At 41.7% G+C, this 23,682-nt stretch overlaps 2 protein-coding genes across 2 annotated transcripts in view; one reads left to right on the forward strand and one right to left on the reverse strand.

The window, feature by feature from the left end:
- Positions 1-851: 851 nt before the first annotated feature.
- LOC113418553 (ferritin light chain, oocyte isoform-like) lies at positions 852-4,999 on the forward strand. Its single transcript, XM_026677479.2, has 4 exons — positions 852-1,081; positions 3,622-3,768; positions 3,892-4,017; positions 4,679-4,999. Exons 1-4 carry the CDS (start codon positions 980-982, stop codon positions 4,835-4,837), a joined length of 534 nt encoding a protein of 177 aa, XP_026533264.1. The 5' UTR covers positions 852-979; the 3' UTR covers positions 4,838-4,999.
- A 1,466-nt stretch (positions 5,000-6,465) lies between these two features.
- GYS1 (glycogen synthase 1) overlaps positions 6,466-23,682 on the reverse strand; it is a 54,705-nt gene continuing 37,488 nt past the window's right edge. The window contains exons 13-16 of the mRNA XM_026677477.2: positions 22,276-22,371; positions 15,976-16,139; positions 10,881-10,961; positions 6,466-9,330 (exon numbers count right to left, since the gene is read on the reverse strand). Coding sequence (XP_026533262.1) covers positions 9,022-9,330; positions 10,881-10,961; positions 15,976-16,139; positions 22,276-22,371 — 650 coding nt within the window. The 3' untranslated portion in view covers positions 6,466-9,021. The remainder of the gene's footprint in view (positions 9,331-10,880; positions 10,962-15,975; positions 16,140-22,275; positions 22,372-23,682) is intronic.

Here is a 23,682-nt window from a genome sequence, read left to right on the forward strand (position 1 = left end):
TTTTCTGCAGTCCTAATTATACTCTGAAGTCTGTCTGTCCTGTTGGGTTGCAGAACCAAACCAGACAGTTATAGAGGTGCAGATGATAGACTCAATCATTCCTCTGTAGAACTGGATCAGCAGCTCCTTGGATAGTTTGAGCTTTCTGAGTTGGCGCAGAAAGAACATTCTTTGTTGTGCTTTTTTGATGACGTTTTTGATGTTAGGTGTCCATTTTAGGTCATGTGACCTAGAAACTTGAACCTAGAACCTAGAAACTTGAAGGTCTCTACTGTTGATACTGTGTTGTCTAGTATTGTAAGAGGTGGTAGTATGGGAGGGTCTCTTCTAAAGTCTACTACCATTTCTACGGTTTTGAGTGTGTTCAGTTCCAGATTGTTCAGGTTACACCACGAGGCAAGTTGTATAACCTCCTGTCTGTATGCAGATTCATCGTTGTCTCGAATGAGACCAATCCCTGTTGTGTCATCAGCAAACTTCAGAATTTTAACAGATGAATCGTTTGATCCTAGAGTGTTGTGCAAAGCCACGTCTCTACATTGGTAACCTCCAAGTTAGGATCAGCTCTAATTAATGCCACCACCGTGGTCACTTGCTGATCGTATTCCACAGAACAACAACATTTTCAGCACATCGGAGCTGAAAGGGAAGCCAAATCCTCGATCTGAACCAGATTCCGCGCAAACTCAACTCACCGCCCCCGCCACCCCCTCCCACCTAGCAGCCTTCTCTTGGCGAGCCCGGGGGCCGAGGGGGTGGGTGGAGCCTCGCGTTTGCAGTCGGCGCGGAGGGAGGGTTTTGGAAGAGCCTCCGGCTGCCCATAAAAGCCTCCTCCTGGGCTCGCAGCGCTCAGTTCGGACCTCGCTTTTGGCTTCCGTTCCTTTGCTCTTGCTTCAACAGTGCTTGAACGGAGCAGGATCGCAGCCACCCCATCCTTAAGTCCTTTTGCCAGCCAGTCCAACCCATCTCGACTTGCACCATGAGCTCTCAGATCCGCCAGAACTACCAAGCCGAAAGCGAAGCAGGCGTGAATCGCTTGGTCAATCAACTCCTTCAGTCCAGCTATACCTATTTGTCCTTGGTGAGTATCAAAAGGTAGAAATCACCCCTTTCTCCCCCTCCTCCAATGGTTTCCTGGCTTTGCCTAACCCGGCGCCCTGTATTGATCTTGGAATACAGCTCCCACCATCCATACCGATACTTGGTACAAATGATGGAAGTTGCCGATCGGTGCCTCTGTGGAAAGCATCAGGTTGCTTTCCCCTCCTTGTTTTTCCAAAAAGCCGATCTGTGTGTGCGCAAAGCCAAGAAAATATTTTTTTTTCCTCCACTTAAATGGTGGGTACACATTTACGTGGTTCGAGGGGGCCGATTGCTTTATTGAAAGTAACTAGCAAAAATACTGCGCTTTCCTGTAGTCCGGGATGACGGGCTGTTGTGTGTGTGTTGTATTGTGCTATTGTGTTCCATAGCCCCGCCCAGCGAGTCCTTTTTTTAAATCCCTCGAGCCTGGCTGCTTCTGTTTATAAAGTGCGTAAGAAAAACACTCCCCGCCCCCCAGTCCTCCCTCCACCGGAGGCTCTGGTTTTAGATGGGCCTCTCTCTTCCTTTCTTTCTCTAGAAAATTCACCCTCTGCTTTTTTCTTTTTCGCAGTAACCATGGAGACCTAAGCACAGTTTTCCAGCAGCTCTGCTCTTCTGTTCACTTGGCATTACAGGAGAAAGAGAAAAGTCTTTCTTCATGGGGGTAGTTTATTTATTAGCCATGAAGCTAACCTTCCCCACCCTGCATCCCCAGATGCGTGGGACTTCAAGTCCCATCATCCCCATCCTCTTTTTGTGGGGCTATACTAACCGCTGTAGATTTCTTTGTCCTCTGCTTTCGATCCGTTTAAGTATTCTGATTCTGCTGGCTGAAAACCTCCTGAAATCCTTTAGAGCAGGGTCTCCACCTTGGCAACTTTAAGCCTGGTGGACTTCAACTCCCAGATTCCCCAGCCAGCAAAGCTGGCTGGGGAATTCTGGGAGTTGAAGTCCACCAGGCTTAAAGTTGCCAAGGTTGGAGACCCCTGCTTTAGAGGGCAGAGTCTATAAGTTGCGTGAGCTCTTTTTCACGTCAATCATATGACGGGCAGCTCCTTTTGAGATGCTTGATAAGCCCCATTAATTATATATATATACATACTCCTGTTTTTAAATGCTGCGCAGATGTGCCTTTTCACAGACACACAGAGAGGCTTGTTCTGGTTGGGAATTATGGAAATTGTATCCCACTACCAGAAGGTTAGGGAAAGTACCATGGCAAATAGTCCTTTTTGCCCTGTAAACAAGATACCTGTTGTTTGTCCTTGCTGTGTACTTGGTTTTGGCAAGGAAGGAGCTCTATGCAATTTGTTTTGATACAAAGTCCATCTCTTCATGTTTACCCATGGTTGCATCCTCTAGAATGTTTTTAAGGGAGAGACGAGGTGAGGTTAATGATTTAATTATGTCAAGCTCCCTTATCAGTACAAAAACTAGAAAAAAGTCTGGACTGATAAGCTGAGGAAGGGGCAATGGGCATTTTGGCTAAGATTTAACCATGATTTGTTGGATATGGCAGCAGTTAAGTTTGGTTAGCCATAACCTCTAGTTGATTAAACCACAGTGGGCAGGTTTTCACCATATATTAAGCCATAAATAGAACATTTTGGTTATTGATACTAAAATTTTGAACTACCGTATTTTAGAAGCAAATAAGCAAACTTTTTTTTTCTAGATACCCATAAGTCTCTCCTTTCTAACCAACACTTGTGGTCCATCCATATGGTATATAGCAGGAACTTTAAAAGGACTTCAGTTCAAAATGCTGCTGGTCGGGGATGAATTAGGCAATTGTTACATTGGGTTCATGTACTCATATCACTGCTGATTAATGCTTTTCCAGAATGTATCCAGTTTTCTTGCTAAAGTGATAGTTAAAAAACACATACAGGCTCATTTATGCATCAACTACAGATTTGCTGTAATCATGGAAATGAATTACTTCAATGAATATGGAATTCAAGCTATGATATATTTATTTGTTCTAGCTTTTGGTTTTCTCAGGATTTTTGGGAGGGGGAAAAACAGAGCTGCAAACCATCACTGTGGATTGGCTGCAAGCCAGTATGTAAAACAATGTCATTTAAAAAAAAGTGACGCTAGATAGTGTAACTCACGCCACCCCCAAAATAAGATACAGCGGCAAAATATGGTTATGTAAATTTCAAATAATAGGCTTTTGGGCTTTGCAGATTAGTTACAAATCTATTATTTTTTGGGGGGTCTTATTAAACCCTAATTGCATTGTTGATTCCAACCTAGGATGTGAGAAGCATGCTGGATTGAAACCATCAGCATTTGGGAATGTAGCATGCTAAAATCTGGACTATGATTTATACATCATAGTGACCAAATTCAGACAATAAAACCAAGCCTAAAAAAACTATGTCATAACGTAGCACAATATGTGAATTATATTAAAAGGAGGCTGGCTCTTGGTAGGCAGTAGTGACTGTCAGTGATAATCCTTCAGAAGCTTGGGTATAAAAGCAACTATAAACCTGCGCCAGTTCTAAACTTTTTCTTTCTTCTGCCCAGAGTTTTTACTACACCCGGGATGATGTGGCACTGTCCAAGTTTGCCTCCTTTTTCCACCACCTGTCTGAGGAGAAGCATGAACAAGCGGAAAAGTTCTTGACTTTCCAGAACCGCCGTGGGGGAAGAGTTGTCCTGCAGGATGTTAAGGTGAGAATGGGGAAAGTACATTGGGGCACAGAGAGGTTGAATGAAACCAGTGGTTGGCCGATTGGGGACATACGGGTAAGTGTAGTGCAACTGAGACATGATTAACTCTTTCTAATGCTCCAGAAACCAGAACAAGATGAATGGAAGAATGGAATCAGTGCCATGGAAGCTGCCCTGAAGTTGGAGAAGATCCTGAACCAGGCCCTGCTGGATTTGCATCAAGTTGCTTCACGCCATACAGATCCCCATGTAAGCTGACAGGAGAAGGTTTGCAGGGTTAGGTTCAGTCCCATTTTTCTATTACAGTAATGCCCACCAAGGTATCCTGGAATAATACGTTTTTAATTACACTTGTCAAACTTTGTTTTGGGCACATTGACATAGGGTTAGAATTAAGGAAGGATGGAGAGCCTGCAAGTCTCCAGCTGCAAGAAATATTCCCCATTGGTTAAGCTGGGTGGTAAAATTTCCTGGGGGCAGTTGAGATTGTGCAACATCTGAACATTATATGAGTTCCCCATTTAATCCACCCCAAGCTACCTAGCTAAGATGGCTGCTGAACTATGATTGACATGCCTTGGATGCACCCTCCTCTTTGAAGAACTCAAAACCTGCTTTCAATTTTTTAAGGGTGTTATGACTGAGTTCTTTGCATGGTGTATCTCTTTTCTGCATTCCTATTACCCCAAAACAAGGATAAGCAGATGCCAGCTGGCCAACTATCAAGAATGCAGTGGATTTCTTTCTTTTTATATTGGTAGAAGATAGGATCAGCTGATTTTGAGATTCTTTCTAGTTCCTGATAGATTGGATGATCGACAGGCATTAGTCCTTCTAATCCTTGCACTATGTAATATAGGTGAGCTTTTTCTGTGGAATCCTTGAATTAAAACTCCTTTCTTTTCCTAAGCTTTGTGACTTCTTGGAGACTCACTATTTGGATGAGGAGGTGAAGTTGATCAAGAAGCTGGGAGACCATGTAACCAACCTGAAGCGTGTGCGTGCCCCGGAGGAAGGCCTTGGGGAATACCTGTTTGACCGTCTCACTCTGGGCGAATCCAGTGACTGAGCCTAGAGGTGTCGACTCCCTCCCAGCTCCTACAGCCTTAAATGTATTAAAAGCTGACTGCTCAATAAATATGGCCTCTGTACCCCTATCCATTTTTTGGGGGAGGGGGAGAAAGGAGCTGAGTCTGTAACTGGCATTAAATAAACTTGGCATTAAGCACTATATCCTGTGCACGTGTATATAATTGGGGGAATGGTATAGTATAGTTAATGGATATGGTTGTTCTTCATAATGGTTTGGCAACTGTTTCACTAGATTAAGGATTGTTTAATCCAGGATCCAATCACAAATAGTGACCAGTGAACATACATAACCGGCATCTAAGTCAAACATGCAATGCTCCTATAACATAAAGTCCATTTACTGTTAATGGAAGATTTGAGGTAACAGCCATGTGCAATTGGAAGGAATGCAGAAAAAATTAACAGCTATATCACAAATACTGGTAAGACAATTTTTTTTGCTGGCTTTTAGTGAGGATTTTAAATTTCTTTCACTTATTATGGCATCTGTATATTGTGCCCACCAAGTTGCAAGAAGTTACATTGCTAATTTACACCAATGGTGGTCAGAAGGATCCTGTTACCAACTCAGTGCAGAATGTGGACCTGTAGGATGCTTATATAGTTAGCGCTCACAAAGGCTGTGTATGGTGGTTGTTTGCAGCTTCCAGTGTCGATGCTTCCTGCATTTTGCAAACTCAATCTCAATTCTGCTTATCTAAAGCAGGCCTCCAAACTTGACAACTTTTAAGACTTGTGGACTTCAACTCCCAGAATTCTCCAGCCAGCTGGCTGAAGAATTCTGGGAGTTGAAGTCCACAAGTCTTAAAGTTGCCAAGTTTGGGGACCCCTGATCTAAAGGAATAACAAAGAGTAATGGGGTTGGAAGAGGCCTTGGGCTTTTCATTCAACACTTTGCTCAAGCAGATCATTCCTGACAATCTGGCTGACCAATCTCTTCTTACAAACCACCCATGACTGAGCACACACAATTTTGGGAGGCAAGCAATTTCACTGATTAATTCTGTCAGGAAATTTCTCCTTAGTTCTAGGCTGGATCTCTTTAATGATTTTCCACTCATCACTTCTTGTCCTGCCCTCAGGTGTTTCAGAGAATAGATTGATACCCGCTCCTCTTCTGTGTGAGAGCTCTTCAAGTACTAGAAGACTGCTATCCATTCTGATTGCAAAATTTGAAATTACAACGAAGCTTAAGATTTGAGTTAATTTAAATGGGCAAATGTGTTTTGTGCCTAAGTGTTAAGCATTTAAAATTGTACTTTGGTTTCCCCATCTGCATATAAAAAGGTCACAGTTAATACACCCATCAGAAAGTAATTTGTGTACTGTGTTCTCAACAAGATACTTGGAACTAGGGGTGAAGGCAGAATCTTGAGCCTGCAGCATGCAAATCAATTGTGTTAACTCTGAGGTACCCCCTTTTGAATCATGGCCATCTCTTCCTATGACAGGACTACTTTTCCAGTGCTATCCTCAGCAATCCAGCAGGCATTTAGCATTTAGTGCCTATTATTTGCAATGGCTATTTCGGACAAGGATCTAAAAGTCAGCAGATTCAGAAGAGCTTTTTCTGCAGCACAAGGCACACTTCCCATTTTCCAAAACTATTTCCAAAGCAAACTTTATTCTGAAATCATTTTCTTCATACTCTGTTTTTCCACACAGAGGGGAAGGAAAAAAAGAGACAAAACAAAATTCAAGCTTTTTTTTTTTGACATCTATAAATAAAAATCTAGATGGGGAAAGTTGGAGAAAAGAGAAAAGGGGTTTAAGGCCCAAACCAATGTCCTACTCTGTTAAAACTGTCTCCTCAAGTTTAGAGCCAAGTAGGCCGGGAATTTGCAGGGCTGCATCCAAAAATACCAGGTTCTTCATGCATGATTGCATCACAGAATTGTGAGAAAGGAAATTCACAAGATTATTATTTTTTAAATGGTTTTCCGTATTGATAAATAAAATTGGCAGGAGAAGCAGAATAGAAAGGGGTTCTTGAGGGTGTTGGCATCTGTTCTGCCTTTTGAGGTAGTTGCCTCTCATGCTAGGGTGGGTATTATCCACATAACAGCTAATTAAGCCTCCCAGCCTCCAGGAACACTTCTTTGTTGCCTGTCTGCACTATAATACCTGCTTTGGTCATAGCTACATCATCCCTGATGCAGGGTCACACTGTTCTGTACTGCGTCGTCAGCAAAACCCTCATCACAAACATTACAGTATAGGATGGGGACACTTCAACAGCTCTGTCTGATTCTCAGAGGCAACTAACAAATCAATCTAGAGTGTTGATAGCCAAGCATTCTAACAGAAACAGCAAGGGAGTTTAACATGATGGGCAACGTGAATGGACTCTAGAACTCTTTCTCTCTTTCATTAAGATGGATGCCGGAGAGCTGATGGGTTTTAGGCTAGCTCAGGGGTCTTCAAACTTGACAGCTTTAAGACTTGTGGACTTCAACTCCCAGAATTCCTCCTCCAGTCATGTTAGCTCAGCAATTCTGGGAGTTGAAATCCACAAGTCTTAAACTTTCCAAGTTTGAAGACCCTTGGGCTAGCTTATCCTCAGGATATGCTAGACTTCAATTCCCATGAAACCTAGCTAGGATGAAGTTGACTCGTACACCTGTGGCATCCAGCTTGGAAAGGTAGCTCTATTTATTACTATCCTTAAGCAAAATGCATTATTTTAGAAGACTCTCCTCTAGCCTGTTTCAGAGGTTTTAAGCATGCAGTCCATTCTGCCGGCCTTGACCCTACGGTCTTCTGAAATTCATTACGGTCTAGGTCTATGCAGAATGAATATCACTACCCTGGGAATCGTTCTAGGATGCTCTTGAGTGCCCATGGGGATGAAGTCTTTTCTTTTTTTAAAAAAACTTCCACAAGCAGCCCTAAAACCCACTATTTTTAAAGAACCTGTTGAAAAGGAATTAAGCGTTGCTAGTTGTAATTTATGTGGCAGAGGAAGTAGGAGTGCAATTTATGTGGCAAGGTGCTCCTAAGCCCTCTTGTATCTTGGAAGGTCATATAAATGCATGGCTGGATGAGGAATTCTGGGAGTTGAAGTCACAAGTCTCAAAGTTGCCAAGTTTGGGGATCCCTGCTTTAGAATATCCTTCCCTGATCCCTGCCCATGTGGGTTGGGGATGATGGGAGTTGAAATCCAACACATCTGGAGAACAGCAGGGTGGACATCATAAAGCAGGAAAACTTCTTTCTCCCAGCTGGATTTATATCCTCTTCCATGGGGACTTTTTCAACTCTTTCTATAGCTGCCCTTTTCAGAAAATCTTTTGTTAGAATCGTTGCTCTAAATGGCTTCGCAAATTCCTTTACAGAAACAGACAGAGCAGCTAACTGACAAACAGTCCCAAAGTATGAATTAAGATTGTCTGGACATATTATGAAACGTCCTCTTTTTCTTTTTCTCTCTGCCTAAAAAAAGAGCAGAGTCATGGCTTTTTAAAGAAGTTTCCAACTCTGAGCAATAATCTGTCTTTCATAGTCCTCCAGATCATTCTGAAATCCTGCTGAGCATACATCTTCACCGGGCCTCCATGCCAACCATCTAGGGTTACCCAACAAAATAACATTATTAGATGCACTCATTTTATGAGCAGCCTTTAAAAGGCCTGCTCTGTTTGTGGTTCAATGAAACCTTTGTTGGCAGGGCAGGGGAGGTAATACAACACCTTTCCTGTGTCCTTCCCATGAAGGCCTCCCATTTTCCCTTTTCTCCCATTATTACTATTTTTAAAAAAAAAATTCAGCAAGGTCCTTAAGACCTGGAGAAGGCCTTCCAAAACATCAGCAACATATGGAGGGTGTTTGGGAGGAGGAAATGCATGACCTTACGTTCTTACTCTTGCTCAACACAAGGGTGTTATCTTGTGTTCTGCAAAAAGAGCCAATGGGTCACTTCCTGACTCCTTCCAGAGGAAGATATCCTCTACCCTTGGCATTCTGTGATCCAGAGAAGACTGTCTTGCTGTCCTTTAACCCAACTATGTCAAGTGTGAGCCCCCAAAGCTTCTGTCTGGAACACCCTAGAACTTACCCTCTAGGCTTATTTCAGAATGCAGCACGAGTTAACAAGCTCTTGAAGGATAGGGGGAGGCGCGGGAAAAGAGCAGGCAGGCGAGTCAGCACAACCATCCTACCTACCTAATTTTTTTCTTCGATCAGAGAATTGGTGGGGCTGCTGAGGTCACTAGGGCTGCTGGGGAGGGTGGGGGTACTAGCATTAGAGGAATTGCTGGCCTCACTAGACCCCTTCTTGGAGTGCTTTCGCCACTCGGGGACTGTACCCATCATGGCTGGGGATTTGATGTTCTGCCTGTCCTTTTCTGCCTCTTCTTCCTCGTCGTACCGTTCATCATCCTCTTCGGTCTCGCTGTGATGGGGGCTGGAGTGGCGGGAGATGGAAGGAGAGGGTGGGACGGAGGCTGGGCGTGGGTAGCGGAAGCCCTGAGCCTGCAAGGTTGAGGTCGGGAACAGAGTGGATTGGGGGAAGAATGGTGAAAAAATCAATCAACGTCACACAGAGTCTCTTGCCATCATCCCCTCCTGCCTTCAACCCGTAACTCTTTTTTTTCCCCTTTCAAATCACCCTCTGCAGGACCAGCATCTCAGCTTCTAGCCCATTTTTCCAACATGAGAACAACACCTGGCCTTTGACAAGTGCACTCCAGGCAACAGAGAGAGGGCCAGGACCAAGAGTTGAAGTCCACAAGTCTCAAAGTTGTCAAGTTTGGAGATCCCAGCTTTACAATATCCTTCCCAGATCCCTGCAGGGCCACCATCCTCAAACAGATACATCAACAAAATAGCATTCTCTTTCATTAGCCACTTGTATTTACTTGTATTTTCTAGCCTAGTTTATAACTCAGGGACAATTTTGGAAAGAGGGTTACTGAGATCTGCATCGTGGACTTTCAGCTTCATGGACATTTCTGAAGTAGAAACTACTTTTATTAGAACCTCGAAGTTCACCAACTGGAACTGGCTCAAATAAATGGACAGATCCTAGAAATTTGGGACAGGCCCCCTCTGCCCAGCTGGGAGTTTGTGATCGATAGTAGAACGCAAATCCCCTCAACGCTTTTCAGGGTGTTTTTAGCAAGGTAAAATCTTTTTCTAGATACAGGTAGTCTTTGACTTATGACCACAATTGAGTCCACAATTTATGTTGCTGAGCAAGACAGTTGTTAAGTGAGTTTTGTCCCATTTTATGACCTTTCTCGCCACAGTTGTTAAATGAATCACTGAAGTTGTTAAGTTAGTAATGTGGTTAAGTGAATCTGGCTTCCCCATTGCTTGTCAGACAGTCACAAAAGGGGATTACATGACCCTGGGACACTGCGACCATCATAAATGCGAGTCAGATGCCAACTGACTCTTGATCACATGACCACGATGCTGCCACAATGGCCTTAAGTGTGAAAAATGGTCATAAGTCACATATTTAAGTGCCACTGTAACTTTGAACGGTCACTAAATGAACTATTGTAAGTCGAAGACTACCTATAGTGGGCTATCATCTGAGCTGATACATGATTTTAAAGTCCTCGGTTTACAACCACAATTGAGACCAGAATTTCTGCTGTTAAGCAAGGTGGTTGTTAAGTGAGTTTCAGTCAATTCTACAGCCTTTTTCTGCCACGGTTTTTAAGCAAAAACCCTGCAATTGTTAAGGGAATCCTATGGTCGTTAAGCAAATCTGGCTTCCTCCATTGACTTTGCTTGCCAGAAGCCAGCTGGGAAGGTCCCAAATGGCATTCACATGACCCTGGGATGCTGCAACTCTGGTAAACACACACCAGTTGCCAAGCAACCAAATTTTGATCATGTGACTGCAGAGATGCTGCATCCATTATAAGTGCAAGGATCGGTCTTAGTCATTTTTCCCCCCAATGCCATTGTAACTTTGAATGTTCACTAAATGAACAGTTGTAAATCAAGTTGTAAGGGGACCCCATATAAGGCTTATGTCTCTTTCGTCTCTCACGAGGGACCTCACTTACCGCAGTTGTTTCGTGTGGCTCATAGGTGAAGTTATCAGGGAAGGCCTTTGCGAGAGCCATGTGCCGGGCATACATGTAATACTGCAAAGAAGAGTATGGTAGGAGAAAAGGAAAAAAAAAATGAACACCTAGATTCTGCCCCCACTGCTGAATTTCTTCCCATTCCCACGGCAAGCAACAGAATCTGTTATCATTCAGGCAGTCAACACACTTCTGGTTTCCAAAACACGTGGAAAAGATTCCCTCCTGGGCCCAGAACTGCAGAATCATCAATTTAGTTGTAATTCTGATTTCTGTCTTCAAGAGTTGATGGGATCAGGTTTCTCTACATTCAGGTTCTTTGATAGGTGGAAGGAAGGGGTGGTGGCGGCTGATGAGAATAAGCAGGGGAATTTTCACCATACCTACACTTAAAGCTGTGGCATACTTTGCCCTGGGCGGCTCAATTCTTATGTTGCATCTGCATCTGTTTATGGAGATTCACAGTCATCCAGGATAGGTCATGGTTGTCCCAAAGGTGCTTTTTCAAGAGGCAACTGGACTTTCTTGCTTTTTCTTGAGTAGTGAATGGTGTGGGAGTATGAAGGAATTTCCAGAAAAACTGCAGACTACAGGAACCATTTGTACTTCAGTTTGAGATGAAGTCAACACAGACTCATGCCCAACAGCCTGAGCCTGTCTTCAACAATTGAAGGGACACAGGGTAGAAAAAATCCCGCAGCCAAGAAGACTCCACACCCATTTGCAAAACTCAGGTCAACCCTGAGGACACAGACAAACCTCCAAGTGTCTTCGGTGACTCTCTAAAAGAGTGCAAATGACCAGCTGTCTGCAAGGAATATAAATCCTTCCATTTCCCACCATCCAGTCAGAAGTGAAGAAGCTTCTTGGATGCAAAGTCCAGGTGCCTCCTAAAAAAGCACCTTTGGAACATTTGCATTTGTGTAACCCAAGGTTCCTCAACCTCCAGTCCGTGGACTGGCATTGAACTGCGGCATGCCAGAAACCAGGCTGTGCAAACAACAAAGCCCCATCTGCGGGATGTAGGTAGCATGTCCACGGAAAAACCTCTCTCCATGGAATTGGTCCCTGGTATCCAAATGGTTGGGGGCCGCTGGATAGTAAGTCTCTTTGAAATCCATGGCTGCCATGAGTTGATAAGGCTCAAAACAAATGTTGGATGAGATCGAAACATGGTGTCTGTCTTCCCCACATGGAGTTCTTCTCCCCCACCACCCAATTTTCTTTTCTGAAGGTGGCGAAACAGAGGCAACTTTGCCAGCTTTACAAAAAGGTATCCAGCAAATTGACAAACGCCAGATTGCCTCCTGAATTGCAAGATGATTGTGGAAAAGAGACAGGTGAGGGATAAGGGCAAGTTACGGTATTTTTAACCGTTTGTTTAACTTCCCTTTGATTTTAGGGATGAATGAACTTTGTGCCCCATAAACATCAAAACAATAAGACGTTGCATATTTCTGAATAAATGAAAGTAATTCATGTTTGCAGCAACATCCCTTCATATAGCAGCTTGTGGGTTGGAATTCTTTCCTATAGAAATATATCTTTCCATTTAAAAAATGAATTATTTTGAAGAAGACACTAGATCAGTAGATCTACAATAACCTTTTTCTTATAATGTAAATACGGGTAGTCCTAGAGTTGTGACCAGAATAGGCATCAGAAGTTCTGCCGCTAAGTATTTTGGTCTGTTGCCGAAGAACCCCAAACTGGTTTTGATCTGTGCTTGCTGCTGGAGTGCCCCGACCTGGCTGGATTCGGGGCTAAGCCACCCCGTAGAGGTGGTGAAGAGGGGAGAGACCACCAGCAGGGTTGAGAAGAGCCGCATCTCTCCTCCCCAGCTGGCCATTACTCCCTTTCCTGAAGTCGGTTGCAGCGGTGGTCAGAAATGGCCACCTCAAAGAAGAACCCGACTGGAAAAGATTGTGCAGGAGGAAGATAAGAAGAGAAAGCTTTGACTGACCGGGTTGAACTCAAAAAGCAACAATATAAGGTACCCTGGTATTTGAACTATAAAGAATAACATTATTCCCAAAGAAGATTTCTGAAGCGGCAAAGGAGAGTGAGAAGGGAAAAGATTTGGGGTTTATTTTCTTTCCTTCCCCACACTGACAGCTAAGAGACTTAAGTAAGAAATTGAAAAAAAATCACTTTGCCATTAATAGGCATTCAAACTGAAAATAAAATGTCAAAGGGATAATAAAGATTTCTTCGATATTTAAAAACTTTTAAAAGAAGGAAAGGAGAGAAAAGGAAAAAACAAAAGGGTGGGATCTGGAAAAATGGAGGAGACCACCTGGAAGTAAAAGGAATTAACAGTGAAACCTTAACAATATTCCTAAAAAATACATTCTAACTGAAACTTAGAAACTGAAGAAACAGCCTTGGATTATTTGGATTACTTGGTGATTTTTGGATTTTTGGTTATTGGATTTAAATGACTAAACTCAATCGGGTGTTTGTTTAAAAGTGTTTAAAATGGCATCACTCTTGGAAGAACTGAAAATGGAACTTAAAAAACAGAAAGAAGATGCACAAGAAGGAAGAGGTTTTTTTGGCTTTGTATTTCAATTTTTAGAAATGGAGATCTTGAACTATGAGAAACAGCAAGAAATGCTTGAAGAACAAGAAGGGCGGGACAAAGAAGAAGCCATGTTTAATGATCAAGTAATTCTATGTGGGGGGAAAAAGGAAAGGGGAAAGAGAGTGAAAAATTTAAGATTTGAAAAAACAACCAAAAAAAAAAAGAATAGTTTGAAAAGCAATTACAATATTAGGAATAAACAGAAGAGAGGATTACAGAAGAGAGAATTAGAATTAGAGAGACAAGGAGTCAAAAAGGGGAGGGAGAAGAAGAGGGGGAAGAACGAAAGGAAAAGAAGTTATAAAGGACAAAAACAGGATATAGAGAAACAGAGAAAACATATAAGGATTAAAGGTATAAGCCTATTTAGAAGACATAGAGATAATGGGTGAAAATTTAATTGAAAGAGAGGATTCTGCAAGGGTACATAAGATAGTATTGTTATATTAGAAATAGAAATGAACTTTGAAAATATGAAACAAGTGTGATAAAAATGATAGTCATTGTAATGTAATGGAATGTTTAATAAATAAATGAAATAAAGAGAATGAGAGAATGAAATTAAGAAAGGATGGGAACATTTTTATTGTTATTAATGATTTATAAAAATTTAAATGAAGAGAAATATGAAAGAAATATGAAAAAATTATGGGAATATTACAACTGTTCCTAAGGAAGTATGATATTTAATTAAAAAGAAATGTTAAAGATGTTAATTAATATTAATGGAAGATTGTAACTATAATTAATGGTTGAGCCGAATTGGAATAGAATGAGTATTTTATGCATTATATATATAATCTTTAAGAATTTAGTGTGTATTTTAAGAATGTACCAAGCAGAATTCGATGGGCAAAAGTTATGTGTTATAAAATAGAGGTTAGATATTGAATGTTATAACTGTAAAGGCATAAATTGAAGTTTAAATAAAATCTGAATGGACAAAAATTAAAAGATACAAAGGTGTCATACTCCAATCAGTAACTACAGGGGAAAACTTGTTTAATGAGAAAAGAAAATATGAAATTGAAACAGGACAGACAAAAGTATAAATATAATGATTAGAAAGATATTGAAACTTAGAAAAAGAGATGTAATTGAACATAGAAAGGAATGAGATAATTAAAAACAAGGTTGAGAAAACTAAAGGAAGGGAAAAATCACTGAGAAAATGCTAAAATAGTAATAAGATATGGAATAGAATACAAAGAAGAATATGAAATTGAGTTTGTGTCTGTATGGAAAAGTGACAACCTGGGATCATGCTATTCTCAAAAAATCATGCAACCCGGGATCATGCTATTCTCAATTTTATTTGTATTATGTTTTGTGAAAACCCAAATAAAATTTTTTACAAAAAAAGAAGTTCTGTCGCTAAGCAAGGTGATGTTAAGCTGGGTCCAATTTTATGACCTTTTTTGCCATGGTCCTTAACTGAATGACCACAGTTGTTAAGTGAATCACATGGTTGCTAATTGAATCCAGTTTCCCTTCACTGGGGCGGGGGGATGCTGCAACTGACACAAAACCATGCCAGTTGCCAAGTGTTTGGCTTCTGATCACGTGACCACAGGGATACTTGGATGGTCATAACTGTAAAACTGTAAAATGTGGTTGTAAGTCACTTTTTCCAGCACTGTTATAATTTCAAACAGTTGCTAAATGAATGGTCCTAAGTTGAGGTATGAGGAAACTTCCAGTTATTAAGTACTCATTTAGGGGAGTACATGCATAGGATTGCCTCCGGTGTGAATAGCAGTTCCCACAGGAATATGCATCTATCATGCTCATTTGCTTTAAGGACTTCATTTATAAAGTTAAGGTGAACAAGAATTTTGCTTCCTCATTTGAGCTAGATTTTCTCTAAATTAGGCACTCAGGACCTGTATATGAAATTTACTCTTTAAGTAAAGAAATATTTAATAATGATGGTTTATAAAGTAAACATTTTTCCTTTCTGAATTTATTTTTACTTTAAGAAAGGAAACTAATCCAATCACTTCAAATGCAGAGTTGCGTTCTGACATGAACCAGAACATATTGGGAACAAAACCCTTTCAAGAAACTTTTACCATACCCAACTTTTCAAAGATGCCTTGATGAGAATAATTTGACACTAGCCTTGTTATAGGCTGGGAAAAACTTCTTGGGAGACTTTATAAATTGTAAATAAATAATTACGCACATAACTGTTTGTACTACCTCCTATAATCTCCTGATCCCTCCCAAAAGCTGGTGATATTCCTGATCTGTCCTCAAATTTATTTCTGCTTCCAGGAAATTGCACGGAGCAGAGAAGACAAGTTACCATCATATTAAAGGACTGGTTGAGCATGAAATGTCCATTAGTGAGAAAAATGGATAAAGTAATATTTGCACTATACAGCCTCTGGGGGCAAACATGGGAATTACAATAAAGCAGATGAAATGCCAAAGAGCAGAGGAGGAGGACTATCACAATGACATGACATGGTGGAAAGAAAAGCTCACCCTTCCTAGATATTTCCAATCCAGGAGATCGGAAAGCCTCTCTGTACGGTTTCTCTGGATAATGCGCTGCCGCCGCGACTGCTGGCAGAAGCTGTAGAGGAAAGAAGTCAACTGCGTGCACGATTCGTCCAAGCCCCGGAAACGCCTATCTAAGATGTAGATCCCTGGTGGGAACCAAAAATATGTCAAAGGAGCAGCATCACCTTGATTCAATACAGAGAGTTGACAATTGATCAAAGACAAGGCTGACTCCCTTCTGTCCAACTGAATGGCTATGAGATGCTAGACAATAATATGCAGACAATCCTCAAGTGATAATCGTAATAAAATTGGGACTGGAACTTCCATTGCTATGTGAGAGGTTGTTACGTAAATCACTCCCAATCTATTTTACTGTGGCTGTTAAGTGAACCACCATGTTTGTTAATGGAATCACAAGCTTTTTTAAGTGAATCAGGCTTTCCACATTGACTTTGCTTGTTGGAAGCCAGCTAGGAAAGTTGCAAACTGTGAACACGTGAGTCTGGGATGTTACAACTGTCATAAATACACGTCAGTTGCCAAGTGCCCAAATTATGATCATGTGACTGTGGGAACACTGTGATGGTTGTAAGTGCAAAGACTGGTGATAAACCATTTGTTTCCACTGCTGTTGTAACAGTCACTAAGCAAATGGTCAAAAGTCAAGGATTGCTTGTAATGAAAAATGTTTTAGGTAGATAGATAGGATAGAATTCTTTATTGGTCAAGTGCTCTTATAAAGAAAAAATAAAATACATTCATCAAGAATCATAGATACAAACTTATTGACTGTCATAGGTTACTAATAAGCAATCAAATCATACTAGGAAACATATAAAACAATATAAATTGTAAAGATACAAGCAACATGGTTATAGTCATAAGTGGGAAGAGATAGGTACTAGGAAGGATGAGAAGAATAACAGTAATACAGTCTTAGTAAGTAGTTGGGCAGTGTTGTGGGAATTAGTTGTTTAGCAGAGTAATGGCATTTAGGAAAAAAATGTCGTGTCTAGTTGTTCTGGTGTGCAATGCCCTATAGCATCATTTTGAGGGTAGAAGTTGAAACAATTTATGTCCAGGATGTGAAGGGTCTGTAGATATTTTCACTGCCCTCTTTTTGACTCATGCAGTATACAGGTCCTCGATGGAAGGCAAGTTGGTAGCAATAGTTTTTTCTGCAATTTTAATTATCTGTTGAAGTCTGTTATCTGTCTTGTTTGGTTGCAGAGCCAAACCAGACAGTTATAGAGGTGCAGTTGACAGACTCAATAATTCCTCTGTAGTATTGAATCAGCAGCTCTTTGGGCAGTTTGAGCTTTCTGAGTTGGCGCAGAAAGAACATTCTTTCTTGTGCTTTTTGATGACTTTTTGATGACATTTTTGATGTTAAGTGTCCATTTTAAGTCCTGAGACTTAAAACCTAGAAACTTGAAGGTCTCTACTGTTGATACTGTGTTGTCTAGTATTGTAAGAGGTGATAGTATAGGAGGGTTTCTTCTAAAATCTATCAACATTTCTATGGTTTTGAGTGTATTCAGTTCCAGATTGTTCCGGTTACACCATGAGGCAAGTTGTATAACCTCCTGTCTGTATGCAGATTCATCGTTGTCTCGAATGAGACCAATCACTGTTGTATCATCTGCAAACTTCAGTATTTTAACAGAGGGATCTTTTGAGATGCAGTCATTGGTATATAGAGTAAAGTGGAGAGAGCACACATCCCTGGGGGGATCCTGTGCTAATTGTACAGGTATCTTATGTGATTTTTGCCTAGCTTTACCTGCTGCTTCCTGTCTGAAATGATGGTATTGAATGCTGAGCTGAAGTCTAGAAAGAGGACCCTTGCATAGGTCTTTGGAGATTCAAGATGTTGTAGGATGTAGTGCAGACTCATATTAACAGCATCATCTGTCAATTTATTTATTTATATATATATATGTGGGTCTTTGGTTATTCAGGTTTTCTCCCGCATAAAATTGGAAGTATTTTGGCGACGTTTCGATGAAATCTCATTCGTCATCTTCAGGCTTGTGTCTTCAGCTTTGTGCTTCTTGGAGTAATGTGAACTTGCAGCTGTTTTTTCTTTTAACTGCCAGTGGGAGTGCGGCTTGACTGGGTGGGGGCTTGGCTGTGTTCTGATTGGCTGGGGGTGTGTTCTGTTCAGGTGGGGGCTTGGCTGTGTTCAGGTTAGTCTTAGTTGTCGGGGGATTTGAGCTGGTGAGCTGTGATCCTGTTGTTTGGCTTCGCGTTCGTGCCACATCTTCATGTTGGGCGTCAGTTCGCTTCATGTATGGGTCGGAGGGGTTTGAAGCGGGTAGTGATGCAGCTGCGGTACGGCTTCTGGTCCGTGGTCGTGTCTCATCATCTGTGTGGGTGTGAATCTTTCTACGTGGAAGTGTGGTGGTAGCATCTTGTGTGGCCTTCGTGGGTGTGGGTCTGGTGTCATTCTTCATGTTAGGTACTCATTTGTTAATGAGGGCGGGTTTCCAAATGGCTGGTAGGCGGGAGGTATCATCTCGTTTATTCATGCTGTGTGGGTGTTTTTCTATCTCTATGGCTTCTCTGATTATTCTGTTGTTGAAGTGTTGAGTTTTGGCGATAGTTCTGGTATTTTTAAAGTCAATCTCATGTCCTGTGGCTTTGAGGTGCAGGACCAGGGAAGAGGTCGGTTCTTCTTTTTTGATTGAGTTCTTGTGTTCTTCAATGCGTGCACTAATTCTTCTGTTGGTTTGTCCGATGTATGTGTTGGGGCAGGCGGTGCATGGGATTTCGTATACTCCTTGGTTTTCTAACTCGATTCTGTCTTTAGGGTTTCTTAGGATGGTGGATATTTTTCTATTTGTGCAGAATGCTGTCTTAATGTTGTGTTTTTGGAGGATCTTGCTGATTTTGTCTGTAGTGCCTTTTATATATGGGAGGAGGGCTTTGCCGTTCTCTTGTTCTCTGTCTTGGATTTTGGTTGGGGTTTGTTTTTGGATTAGGTGGGTAATCTTCTTTCTTTGGAATCCATTGGCTGTTAGTACGTTAGTGAGAGTGTGTAGTTCGGTTTTTAGGTGTTGTTCGTCGGCTAGGCATTTTGTTCTGGAGATGAGTGTCTTGGCTACGGAATTGATCTGTGCTGGGTGGTGGTGTGAGAGTGCGTGTAGATAGTGGTTTGTATGTGTTTTCTTCTGGTAGATGGTGTGTCCTAGGGAGCCATTGGATTTTTTGTATACTAAGACATCTAGGAAGGGAAGTTGATTGTTAGCTTCTGTTTCCATGGTGAATTGTATTTTGGGGTGTAGGCTGTTGAGGTGTGTGAGAAAGTTGTTCAGTTTTTCTTTCCCGTGTGGCCAAATTATGAAGGTGTCATCTACATATCTGAGCCAGAGTTTGGGTTTGTGATCATATTTTTCTAGAGCTTGTGTTTCAAAGTGTTCCATGTAGAGGTTTGCGATGACAGGTGAGAGGTGTGATCCCATGGGTGCTCCTTCTATTTGTTTGTATTTTTGTCCGTTGTAGGTGAAGTATGTATTGGATAGGCAGTGGTTGGTCAGATCTAGGATGTGCTTGTGGGGGTTGTATTTGTTTTGGATGGCTGTCAAGGCTTCTTTTATAGACACTTGGGTGAAGAGGGATATGACATTGAAGCTCACTAGTAGGTCGCTGGGCTGTAAGTTTTGTTTCTTTATGATCTCGATGAACTGGAATGAGTTTCTTACGTGTGAGTTGATGGATTCTGCATAGGGCTGTAGTTGTTTGGTGAGAAATTTGGCTAGGTTTTGTAGAGGTGAGCCTATGGAGCTGACTATTGGTCTAAGTGGGGTTCCTTCTTTGTGTATCTTGGGGAGACCATAAGCTTAGGGCATCTGGATGATTTCTCTCTGGGTATGATTCTTTGCTGGATTTCTTCGCTGATGGGGGAGGCTTTTATTTTGGATCTGGTGGTTTTTTCTAGGTAAGTGGTGGGATCTGTGTTTAGGGGTTTGTATGTGGGGTCTTGGAGTAGGTTGGTTAACTTGGTTTGGTAGTCAGATGAGTTCATAACCACTGTCGCATTGCCCTTGTCTGCTGGTAGGATTATTATGCTGGTGTCTTCTTTCAGGTTAAGTAGTACAGTTTGTTCTTCTTTGGATAAGTTGCTTTTGGGTGGTTTGCTGGTGCAGAGAATGTTGGTGATTTCGAGTCTGATTCTGTTAGCATCATTAGGGTTGGTTTTGGTCAGGCTGGTTTCAACTCCGCATATAATGGTTTCTGTGGGGATGTGTTTGGGAGCGACAGCAAAGTTGAATCCTTTTGAAAGGACATTGTTTTCGGCTTCGGTGAGGATCTTGTTTGAGATGTTGTGCACTGTTTGTTTCATGTGTGGCTGTGAGGGGGAAGGAGTTGGTTTCTGGCGTTGTTGTAGTTTTCTGAGTTTGTTGGTGTGCGTGTCTGTCTTGAGGGTGGTCTGTGTTTCGGCTCTCCACACAGCAAGTGGTTTGGATTTGTCCCAAAGTGCGGGGTGAATCTTGTTGCTGAGTCTGAGGTGAAGTGTGAGGAGATCTTTGTTGATTTGGTCTAGGTCTCTTCCCTGGTCCAGCACCTCAAAGCCACAGGACATGAGATTGATTTTAAAAATACCAGAACTATCGCCAAAACTCAACACTTCAACAACAGAATAATCAGAGAAGCCATAGAGATAGAAAAACACCCACACAGCATGAATAAACGAGATGATACCTCCCGCCTACCAGCCATTTGGAAACCCGCCCTCATTAACAAATGAGTACCTAACATGAAGAATGACACCAGACCCACACCCACGAAGGCCACACAAGATGCTACCACCACACTTCCACATAGAAAGCAGATTCACACCCACACAGATGATGAGACACGACCACGGACCAGAAGCTGTACCGCAGCTGCATCACTACCCGCTTCAAACCCCTCCGACCCATACATGAAGCGAACTGACGCCCAACATAAAGATGTGGCACGACCACGAAGCCAAACAACAGGATCACAGCTCACCAACTCAAATCCCCCGACAACTAAGACTAACCTGAGCACAGCCAAGCCCCCACCTGAACAGAACACACCTCCAGCCAATCAGAATACAGCCAACCCCGCAACCAATCAGATCACAGCCCGGCCCCCAACCAATGAGAACACACCCCCACCCAATCAGAACACAGCCAAGGCCTCACCTAGTCAAGCCACACTCCCACTGGCAGTTAAAAGAAAAAACAGCTGCAAGCTCACATTACTCCAAGAAGCACAAAGCCGAAGACACAAGCCTGAAGATGGCAAATGAGATTTACGAAACGTCGCCAAAATACTTCCAATTTTACACAGGAGAAAACCCGAATAACCAAAGACCCACATACAAATACCATGAAAACCTCAGAATATATATATATATATATATATATATATATATATATATATATATATATATATATATATATATATATATATATATACACACACACACACACACACACACACACACACATATACACACACACACGTGTGTGTGTGTGTGTGTGTGTGTGTGTGTGTGTGTGTATATATATATATATATATATATATATATATATATATATATGTATGTATGTATGTATATATACACATGCACACACATACATACATACATACATACTCTGTGTGTGGGTGTGTGTGGGTGTATTGTATATGTGCATATATATTGTATACTCTGTGTGTGTGTGTATATATATATATACATACATACATACATACACACACAGAGTACACACTTGCCACAGTACACACTTGAGGCAGTGGCTTGAAATGGCTTAATTTCCCTAATCTTTGAATTCCGCTCTATTGTATCCCAGCACACATTGCTTTAATCACTAGGTCTGGGCTAGAACAGACAGAATGGAATTACCCTAGATCACCTATTGAACCATGGTGGCGCAGTGGTAGAATGCAATATTGCAGGCTAATTCTGCCGACTACCAGCAGTTTGATCCTGACCAGCTCAAGGTTGACACAGCCTTCCATCCTTCCAAGGCTGGTAAAATGAGGATCTAGATTTTTGGAGGCAATATGCTGACTCTGTAAACCACTTAGAAAGGGCTATAACGCACTATGAAGTGGTATATAAACCTAAATGCTATTGCTATGCTATTTCACCCATTCATTTCTTCTAGAAATGTATAGGTTAATCTAGACACCAAAATTATCCCCCCAAGATCCGCCTGAAGAAATTATCCTGTGGTCGAGTAAGGGATGCATAGCTCCCATTGTGCCAATCCCTATTTCCAGAGGCGCCACAATGATACCAACCATAGGCAGATGGATCTGCTATGTGTTCCTCCATGAAGCAGCCAAAGCCAGAGAGGTTAGTGGAAATGCTGGGTATCCCCATCACGGTACATTCAGCTGGAGAATAAGAGACAGGTCATTGGACGACACAGAGGGATTAAATTCCCGCGATATGCACTATCTGAAGAATTTACTTGTGGTCAGTTCAGTTTTGGTCACTTGAGTTTATTAAGCTTTCCAGTCCCTACAGATTTTATGTACATATTAAGAATAAGGTAAAGGTAAAGATTTCCCTTGCACTTATGTGTTAGTTGTCTCCGGCTCTAGGGGGCAGTGCTCATCTCCGTTACAAAGCTGAAGAGCCAGCACTATCCACAGATGTCTCGTTGGTCATGTGGCCAGCATAATTAAACACTGAAGGTGCACGGAACGCTATTACCTTCCCACCAAAGTGGTCCCTATTTTTCTACTTGCATTTTTACATGCTTTTGAACTGCTAGGTTGGCAGAAGCTGGGACAAGTAACAGGAGCTCACTGTTACGCAGTGCTAGGGATTTGAACCGCCAAACTGCCGACCTTTCTGATCGACAAGCTCAGCTTCTTAGCAATTGAGCCACCGCGTCCCTATATTAAGAATAGTAAACAGCTATTTTATGATCACCAAAACTTTAAGGCATTACAAAAAGCTGTGCTTTCCTCACAAATTGCATTCACTTATCATTTTCAGCAACAATTCCCAATGCAAACTTATTTCTATCATTCTTCAATTAATGAGGTTCAGAGATGAGTTTTCATCTTTTTCTAGCCAAAGCATCATTACTCACACATTTTATTTATTTATTACTCAAATTTATACACCTATCTCACTGTCTAGGTCATGGCCCCCCAATCCCTGGGCCGTGGCCTGTTCGTAACTCGGCCGTGCGATTAGCAAGCTGGCATATGCACACAAACAGCTCAACTTATACAAGTGGCAGGCTGGCGAACAGTGGGCCAGTGCACACGAGCGGCTTAACTTGTACAAGTAGTGGGTTGGCACACATGCCCAGCTTGGGGGCCTGGTGGGGGGAAGACGGGAACTGGGCATGTATGCCAACCCACTACTTATACAAGTTAAGCTGCTCATGTGCACTGGCCCACTGTTTGCCAGCCTGCCACTTGTATAAGTTGAGCTATTTGTGCGCATATGCCAGTCCTCTAAGTGACTCTGGATGATTTACATGATACGATATGATGTGATGTGATATGAGTACTGCAGAGTACTGCAATCTACTAAAGTGTTTTATTATCAAGTGTTTTATTTCTAATGTGTTTTGATGCCAAAGTTTTCCTAATTAATTTTATATAAAACACATACCTCCATGATTCTTAATAGCTCCATTGAGCTATTGAAATTGAAAAATGAAGGAAAAGCCATCATTTAGAAAA

The sequence above is a fragment of the Notechis scutatus genome, chromosome Z (genome assembly GCF_049901735.1).
Source record: "Notechis scutatus isolate UNSWTSFEM ecotype Mainland chromosome Z, rNotScu1.2, whole genome shotgun sequence".
In the NCBI taxonomy this organism is placed as follows: Eukaryota; Metazoa; Chordata; class Lepidosauria; order Squamata; family Elapidae; genus Notechis; species Notechis scutatus.

Excerpts from the sequence above, each read along its gene's own strand:
- LOC113418553 (XM_026677479.2), top strand. The coding sequence starts at position 980 with ATGAGCTCTCAGATCCGCCAGAACTACCAAGCCGAAAGCGAAGCAGGC. Across the intron at positions 3,769-3,891 it reads TTGTCCTGCAGGATGTTAAG|AAACCAGAACAAGATGAATG; the intron begins GTGAGAATGGGG and ends CTAATGCTCCAG. Across the intron at positions 4,018-4,678 it reads CACGCCATACAGATCCCCAT|CTTTGTGACTTCTTGGAGAC; the intron begins GTAAGCTGACAG and ends TCTTTTCCTAAG.